The sequence below is a fragment of the Seriola lalandi genome, unplaced genomic scaffold, assembly GCF_002814215.2.
Source record: "Seriola lalandi dorsalis isolate HSWRI2012SDOR001 ecotype SW California unplaced genomic scaffold, Sedor1 jcf7180002052942, whole genome shotgun sequence".
In the NCBI taxonomy this organism is placed as follows: domain Eukaryota; kingdom Metazoa; phylum Chordata; class Actinopteri; order Carangiformes; family Carangidae; genus Seriola; species Seriola lalandi.
In genome coordinates, this window is record NW_019523495.1 from 229,853 (window position 1) to 238,765 (window position 8,913).

At 38.1% G+C, this 8,913-nt stretch overlaps 1 protein-coding gene across 1 annotated transcript; it reads left to right on the forward strand.

The window, feature by feature from the left end:
• Positions 1 to 939: 939 nt before the first annotated feature.
• On the forward strand, positions 940 to 6,694 carry LOC111650813 (E3 ubiquitin-protein ligase NEDD4-like; the record flags this gene model as incomplete). Its single annotated transcript, XM_023400732.2, has 7 exons — positions 940 to 1,144; positions 2,358 to 2,431; positions 3,959 to 4,037; positions 4,147 to 4,185; positions 4,400 to 4,457; positions 6,474 to 6,525; positions 6,616 to 6,694. Coding segments are annotated over exons 1-7 (426 nt in total), but the record flags the coding sequence as incomplete, so codon positions are not given.
• Between the last annotated feature and the right edge of the window lie 2,219 nt (positions 6,695 to 8,913).

Consider the following 8,913-nt stretch of genomic DNA (forward strand, 5'->3'; position numbering starts at 1 on the left):
AAAATTAGTTCCACCACAAACAGCTAATAAATTCAGCTTGCTTCAATAATAATAATTAAATATTTTAACATATAACAATGTAACTGACAGAGGACATTCTATCCGAATCATTTTTGCTGATAATACTTTTGTACTTTTGTACAACTTTCCCTTTTATTTTTTACACTGTGGTATTACTACTTTTATTTAAGTAAATCATCTGGATACTTCTTCCACATGACACAGATGAGTATTGACTAGTGTATTCAGTAAAAGTGTAATGGTGCTTTCCCAGTAGTTTTCTAAAGTGGTGGAAAGTAACAAAGTACATTTACTCAAGTGCTGTACTTATGTAAGTTTTTGAGGCACTTGTACTTGAGTAGTCCCATTTTTTCTACTTTATATTTATACTCCACTGTGATTCAGATGTGAATACTGTAATATTTTTACTCCACTACATTTACATTACTGCTGTGGTGACTTGTTGCTTGGAAGATGGAAGATTTAATTTCAAACAAATTTTTAAAAATTAAGCCAGTTATTACACAAATAACAATATTAAACAAATCACACAAATATTAGAGAAAATTAAAAAAAAAAAAAAAAATTAATAGAACTATGCAGCAAAACTTTTTCTTCTCCTTTCTAACCCAGTGACTCATCCTTAGATGTTTCATTGGGGACTAAAGGACTAAACAGTATTGTTTTTACTGATTATACCTTTGTTCCTATACTTAAGCAGGATTTTGAATGCAGGGCAGTTGTTGTAGTGGAGTACTTTTCCAGTACTTTTCCAGTACTTTCCCACCATTGGTTTTCCCCTGAGTTCCCCTAAAGCTGTAATGTCAGGGCGAGAGTAACAAGGAGGGAGGAGGGAGGAGGAAACAAGAGGAAGAGGAGGGGGAAGGAGGAGGAAGGAGGACGAGGAGGAGGAGGATGGATACAGTGAGTGACGACGGAGTCACAGTTAACAACAGGGTCAGGTTCACGGTTTCTACCAGTGTATCGTTACCCACACAGACGGAGTCATAGAGGCATAGTAACCGCAGAAGAGACCACCGTTGGCCGGATTACTGTCTTCTTGTTGTCGCTCTCTGGGAGGAAGAAGGGCGAGGATATTATGGCTACACTTTCCCCACAGATCCGAGGACTTCCCGCAAATGAGGTAAAACCGGCGCTCAAGTCACATTTTTTCAGCCGTTAATGAGGCTGTGCATGTGATCCCGTCGTTAGCCATCTGGCTAACTAGTGGACGCTAACCGTAGCTAACTAAACACTGGCAAACTGTAGTGGCTCGGAAAATATGTGTGGTTGCATTAATACATGGTTAACTTGAGACATTGGGAGCTTTGTCTTGGCTAAAGTGTGCTACTTTTTGATAGAAAGTCGATGAGATCGAGCAGCTGTAATTTCTTCCCAGCTCGTGCTATCCGTGACTTCCAGCTGTGCACTTTTTCAACCAGGAAACCCAACAGGCTCCTGAGCTGTTACCACTTCTCTGCAGGGTATTTCCCGTCCTCAGCACAACTCTCAGATATGGGACCAAACAACAATGTTACGAAGGCCTATAATGTCTTATCTGCCAGGCCAGATTGACTATTGCGAAACCTCATGGTGATTCACCATCTAAACAGTAAAAGCATAAATGAGGCTTGGGTTTGACAGGAAATGTGCATAAGTACCAAGTACTGTCAGGATGTTACATCAGAGTCCCAGAGTAACACTGATTGTGCTGGGGGGCATTCACAGCAAGCATGTGATCGTGGTTGGTGGTAAAGATTTCTGACATTCTTGAGCTGTGTTTATATACAGCATATCCTCAGAAGCACCTTGCTGTATCAACACAAGTTTAACAACTAGAGCAATTATTATTAACTGATCAGTTTGTCAACAATTGACCGCTATTTATGAAAACTGAACAGTCGTTTTGTCATTTTTTAAGTAAAAATGTAAAATATTTGCTTATGTTTCGCTATACGTTTGTATCTTCTCACACATGAGGATTTGATTCATTCCTTTGTCACACATGATAATAAACTGAGTATCTTTGCGGTTTGGATTGTTGGTCATGATTTCACTTTGGTCTTTGGGACATTACAACAAGCATTCCTCACTATTTTATGGCATTTTTTTAAAATAGAAAAACAGATAATGGTAAAACTTGCTAATTTTTTTTGTCTATTAATGTCCAAAATTTAAAGATATTTCATAAACTGTCTAATATTATCAGACACTATCACTGTATATCATCAGAGTTAAAGTATGATCCTATTTTTTAGCCGTAGTTCAGTTTCTGTATAGATTTTAGATTTCATATGTTGTTTGGTTTGTGATCTATACGTTCATAAACTCATCAGTATTTTTTTGCTTTTTCTCAGGATGACTCCAGAGTTGTAAAAGTGAAAGTCATCGCTGGAATTGGACTGGCCAAAAAAGATATTCTTGGAGCCAGGTAGGTTGGTGAAACATAATACGTGTATTGTGTAACTTATAAGTAGGGCTTCAAATAACTATTAGTTTTCTATATTTATAAAGCTACTGATTATTTTCTCCTTTCTCAAGGTGATGTCTTAAAACTATATTTGATATATAATGATATATCAAAGATAAAAGCAACTGATATCCACATTTAACAAGCTGGAACCAGAGATCTTTTTCTTGTTGATTCTCTTAGGCATGCAGGTCATGCCATGCTGTGGCATCTTCTCATCTTCATCTCCTGTAAAATCAAAGTCATGACGTTCTCTTATGTAGTGGCCATTTCCTGTCAGTTTTCTTCCTTATTTTTTAGTAAGGCTGGACAATCAGATCTTGCTGAAATTGCATCCTCTAAACTATTGCATAGTGTGATGGGAAGGTGCTGTTTGTTCACTGGCAAAAAATTGTCATATTTTCAATGAACAAACGGCACATGTCAGTTACAGTCATCTGTCAGTGAACCATGAATAAGTTTGTGTTTCATTATTCTGTCTCAGTCAGTCATTCCTCCACAAATCCCATTAAGATCCAAAGTGAGTAGGTTCTGTATTGTTCCCAAGAAAGACTAAATTAAGCCCCAAGTTTTGATAGTTACATTTCTACAAATGATTGGTTCTGGTTTCTATTTATTTTCATTTATAGCTTGAGTATTTTAGAAGTAATGGATGAGCTAAAGGCTCAGAATCAGATTATTTTACTCTTTACAGTCAACTGAAAAGTTGTTCCTGGTATTTTCTATGCTTTTTTCCACACTCGCACTTCCTCCAAGAGCAGGAATTGTAATTTAGTAAATGCAATGATAACTGCTGAACAGGTTATTTTACAGCATACAGTCATCTTGTTGGGAAATTTTAGTATAAAAAATTGCAAAGAACAGTTCTTCAAATTCTCTTAATGCCCTGGTTATGACCTTTTAAGAACTTCTTTTTGTGCTCCTTTTAGTTTATTTTTAAAATTCTTGGTTAAAACCTCTCAATAAGCTAAAATCACAATGTCGTATAATTAAGATTCATGAAATGTTGATTTTGTTGGTTGTCGTCTCTATACTGTAAGTTTAATCCTTCATGTTGCATCTCTCTCTTATGTTTCTGATGTAATAAGTGTCACTTGATACATTACAAATGACAAACCATTACTGCAGGCCTTAAGTGGCACTGATTCTGGGTAATGGATAATGTGATTTAATTGATGTCTGTGGGTTTTATACATGTAACAGTGCCTCAAACCATTATAAAATAACAATTGCAGACAAGTTTGTGTTGAGCATAGGGTATCTGAAACCATTATGTTAATGTTTTGCAGGTCTAAGTGCAGGGCCTGATCTGACAGACAATGATGTGAAGTGTTTTTCTTCTCTAAGAAAAAAGTAGAGACTCATAGCACACACAAACCACTAATACACAGAGAGCACAGAAAGTGGATCATAACAGTTTGAATCTTTCTAGATGGATGTGTACACATTACATCATAACTCTAAATGTGGCTATCTAATTGCTTGCAGTGATCCATATACAAGGCTGTCCCTCTATGACCCCATCAATGGAGAAATCACAAGTCTTCAGACTAAAACAATAAAAAAGGTGATAACATGAACATCTGCATTTGCAGTTACACTTTTATTTTTATTTATGGCCTTGTGGATATTTTATTTTGATGTCATTTTTATTTCACATCTCATGTTACTTGCAGACACTGGACCCAAAATGGAATGAAGAATTCTTTTTCAGAGTAAGTGAAAATTAGTAAAGTAAATAACATCAAACATTTTAAAATGCATCTGTTTCTCTCTTGTGTTGTGTGACTATCTACCCTTACATGTAGTGTATGTTCCAGGAGATCATGGATACATTTGCTGTGTACTTGATCATATTTAACTATAATCAGTAGCTTGCTGTTGAACCCAGCACTGTATTTTTGCTTTACAATCCATGTTATGTTTCAGGTTAATCCCAGGAAGCATCGTCTGCTGTTGGAGGTTTTTGATGAGAACCGCCTGGTAAGTAATTTAATTATATTCAACTTTTCGGTGTATAATTTTGATTATACTGAAAACTTTAGGTTGTAGCTTGTTGTGTTGAACCATGAGTCTAAAAAAGTGGATAACCTTGGCAGATAGCAGATATAATTACAGGATCATGTTTTATTAACTGTATTGTGCTTAAAACCCCTTGGCAAGCTCTTTATTGACGGGTCTACTGGCTCTGTAGATGGGTTTTTGAAATCAATTTTAAGAGCTTCTTTGCTATAGAGGGACGTGTCTTAATTGATAGTTGTAATGTTGATTTGACTGGACACAACCCAAAGCCAGGATATAGTCTCACAAAGGTTTGGATATTTAAAAGTCAGATGTGCAGTTTACCTGCAAACAAAGCAATGTGTCACATTTCTGTAGATGAGGGTATCCTCCAGTCAGTGTAAGGTTAACTGTGGTTTGTCTGCCTGTCAACGATACAGCTGCCCTTATTTTGCCAAGACGTGTGATATTATTGGAAAACTGAGATACCTGAGCTGTAAATGTGGGCAAATCTGGCTACGTTAAGGACATTGTAACGGCTGACGCTCACACTTGTAGAATGGCATTAAAAGAGTTGCATATCACATTGGGTGCTGAATATCAGTAGATGATAGACATGTGTGTAGTGTGATATGTAGTATAATGGTTTGTTATGACACATGCAAACGGTTCCTGTGTGTAGCAGCAGCTTGGTAAGAACTGTGGTTTGGGTTGTTGTGTGCTTGTAAATTGAGTTAAACGATAGGAGACTGCAGTGAACAAAGATGCCAGTGTCTAGTGTTCTCCTAATGATTACACAGTTATCTGTGTAGGAAGGAGTACTTTGATGGTTCTGCAGTGCAGACTGTACTCCATAAGCTGATGTTTCGACACTAGTGTGCCTTCTTAGGAGCTCTGCAGTTCTGTTTTGGGATATCTTTCAACCTGTCTTACTGGTTAAGTCAGCTCTGCAGCAAATTAGGCTTTCACAAGGGACAAGTGAGCCCACAGCTATGTTTCAGATGTCCATTTGTAACCATTTGTTTTTAAAGATCCAGTAATTTATGCAAAATATGTCACATTTCAAAGAGGTTCAGCACAGAACTAAACATTCTGTGCTATGAAAACAAAATCATGTGATTGTTTTGCCCTCTCTCTCTTTTCTCTTTGTGTCTTTGTAAATCTGTTTTCCTTCTGGTTAATTTATAAAAGAACGTGTACAACACTGAACAGATGCAGTTTGACATGTACAAGATTTGGCGCAGATTTGATTTTCATCTACAGTCCCTCAGTAGGACACAATTATAAAAATGAAAACATGGTCCACAGAGTCCAGAGTCGAATGCACATAGTCCAAGTAAATGTGGCTCCGTCTTTGCTCCTGTTATTTTTAGTTTGGATGAATGTTTCTAGAACTTGTCGTCACGTCACAAGTTACCTGTCACATGATAAAACAAACCAGGGTGTGACTGACTCAAATCTGCCTCGTCATTCTCTAGGTGGATTTTGTGGCAATTTGGAGGGTGTGTCAGCGCTGTGCGCATGTTTCTGTGAATGGGTGTGTCTGCTGTTCTGACACACAGAGAAATGGACAGAGTAGTCAGGAAACCTGTTCATTTTTATCTGAGAATGAAACTGGGTTTCCCTGTCCCTTACAAAATATGAGATGTGCTGATTATTGTATAATTATCAGTCATAAATTATAAATACAAGTAATTTTTGTGAGCCACAGTTTGACCTTTCACCTAGTGCCATTATGTGTTTCCCTCAATCAACATTTTGTTTCATGACAATGTATCTCAAAAACTAATGACAGTACTCCCTGAAATTTGTCATTGATATTCATGGTCCCCACAGGATGAAGCCCCATTTTTTATTGGATAACCCCATTATCATTCCTCTGACACTACCATCAATCATCAATCATCCACTTTCACCAAAGAAATATCAAAGTGTGACGGGCAGATTGTTGTGAAATTTCAACTTTTTCTATTTTGAACACTTTTTCTTGTGCTACACTCAGAGTGCATCCACAGTAAGCCTGCTGTTAAAGTGGTTAGTGCTGTTGCCTCACAGCAAGAAGGTTCTGGGTTCGAACCCCGGGCCTGGGGCCTTTCTGTGTGGAGTTTGCGAGTTCTCCCTGTGCCTGCGTGTGTTCTCCCCAGATGCTCCGGCTTCATCCCACAATCCAAAAACATGCACAATAGGTTAACTGGCGAGTCTAAAGTGCCCATAGGTGTGAATGTGAGCGTGACTGGTTGTTTGTCTCTATATGTCAGCCCTGTGATAAACTTGCAACCTGTCCAGGGCGTACCCCGCCCGCTCCCAATGCCAGCTGGGACTGGCTCCAGCCCCCCCGCAGCCCTATAAGGATAAGCAGTATGGATAATGGATGGATGGATTATTTTCTTTCAGTTTCAGCTCTCCGTCCAGAATAAAATGGTGTTTTATCCCCCCCTAAATGGAGCTTTTTTTAAATTGGCTTCAAGGTTGTGTAAATCTAAAAATGCTGGCTTGGTGTTTCAGTGTGTATGGGGTAAATTGAATTTTTGCAAAAAACACAGTATGGGTGAAAACTGCAGGAGGACAGTGAACGCAGGTTTAATGGACTGACACTCGACAGAGTAACTAAAAGTGTGTCTAGTCTAGACAGGGGCAACAAATGAAGCCGATAACTTTCTGTTGTCTCTAGCTTTTCCTGTAATCACCCATTTTAAATGTCAACATAGCTGATTATACAGCAGCTGTTGTCATTAATCTGTATTTATGCTGATTTTACCAGAACAGTCCCAACCCAATAATGATTTGGTCCAGGTGACCAAATCCTTACCAGATGTTAGCTGTGATGCACAATTTTGTTGTTTGCCAACTGAAAAGAGGGAGAAGAAATGTAGCTGTTTTCCTGTTGTTCAGGCATTAAACTGTAGACAGAGATCTCCACAAAAACCACCTAATTTGGAAATGAATCAATTTCACAACAGTGTTTTCAAATGTAGTTTCCTTATGTAGATGTTATCTCAGTCATTACCAACCAAACATATCACATAAATCTGATTGGTAGATGCCATGAAAGACTTGAATCACACAACACTTAACTGGTATTTTGGAGTGTAATGAACGTTGCAGCTTCTGATCAGCCCTTTGGTAAATACAAAAAGTAAAATATGTCCACTGCATTTACACTGAGTTCAGCATTTCTGTCACTGTTTAGTGAAGGAGGAGAGTGAAGGCTCCAGGTTACACCTCCAGAACCCCCAGAATCCAAGTTGCCTTGCCACTATCTGGAAACACTCACATACTCACAGACAGTGGAGGATGACAGACTATCAGAAACATCAAAAGCTAAATAAAGCACTTTAAAAGATGTCATTTTAGATATCACATCCTGGCATGGAGACAGCATGAATAGAGGGTATGAACATGACATCACCATATGCAAAAGTTGTCGTGTTTACTTCCTCTTCAATGAATGGCCACCATGAATTCACATGAGGGAAAAAACACTGACGAAATGGTAGAGCTGTTGTGCAAACTGACTGAACACAACAGATTCAAAAAGAATGGCTGAAGGCTAAAGGGAAGAGAAGCAATGGTGCTTTGCACACCAAATACACTTCCTGTAAAAAAGGAAACACGTGGTCCAGACTTATGCTGGTAGTCAGACCTGTCCTCACACAACCAGAATACGCTCCCAAGTGTGGGTGATTGTGATCAGGCCGATAAGTTCTGCTTTAAAAGTGAATCAGGCATCTACACTTCTTCAGGCCTTGTTCAGTGTGATGATACTTATGCTACAGCTGTGCAGTGAGCTAAACACACCTTCAGTAAAATGAGGACACTGATTACCAAATCAATCAAATGATAGTGATTACAAATCAGAAAACAATGACATACCATAAACAAGAGCTAGACCAAAAGTATTGTAAAATGAATCAGTAACAAGGAAACAGGCTTCATTTACCTAAAAACTGGTTGTCAAATTAGTTACATTGTTCTTTATTCCAGGAAGAAACAAAGTGAAACACTTGTGAAAGATCAAGTTTAAGGCTCCATAGGAAGTACAACACAGTACTTAATCTAGTGAACATACACATAGAGTCCACAAGAGTAAAAGTAAAAGAAGTAAAATATGTGAAATTTATCCCGACAGTAATTCATCACTAAGTAAGTTACTGAGAATGCAGCATCAGTAGCTCCAGATAGCTAGGAGTGGCTAACTTGGTTAGCACTATGCTGATCATAGAAAAAACTAAATTTTACCAAATCACATGTCAGCAATCACAGCTGTAATACAGTATATACAGATAATGCTCCAGCAATGGCACGTAGGGAGTCAGTAAAAGCTTCTTGTCAATATTTGGTTTGACAGAGTTCTGACAAAACATATGAGCCATGTCCGAAATCACTCCCTCGTTCACTCAGTCACTTCTCCCTCTATAATAGACACTCAATAGTTTAAACTA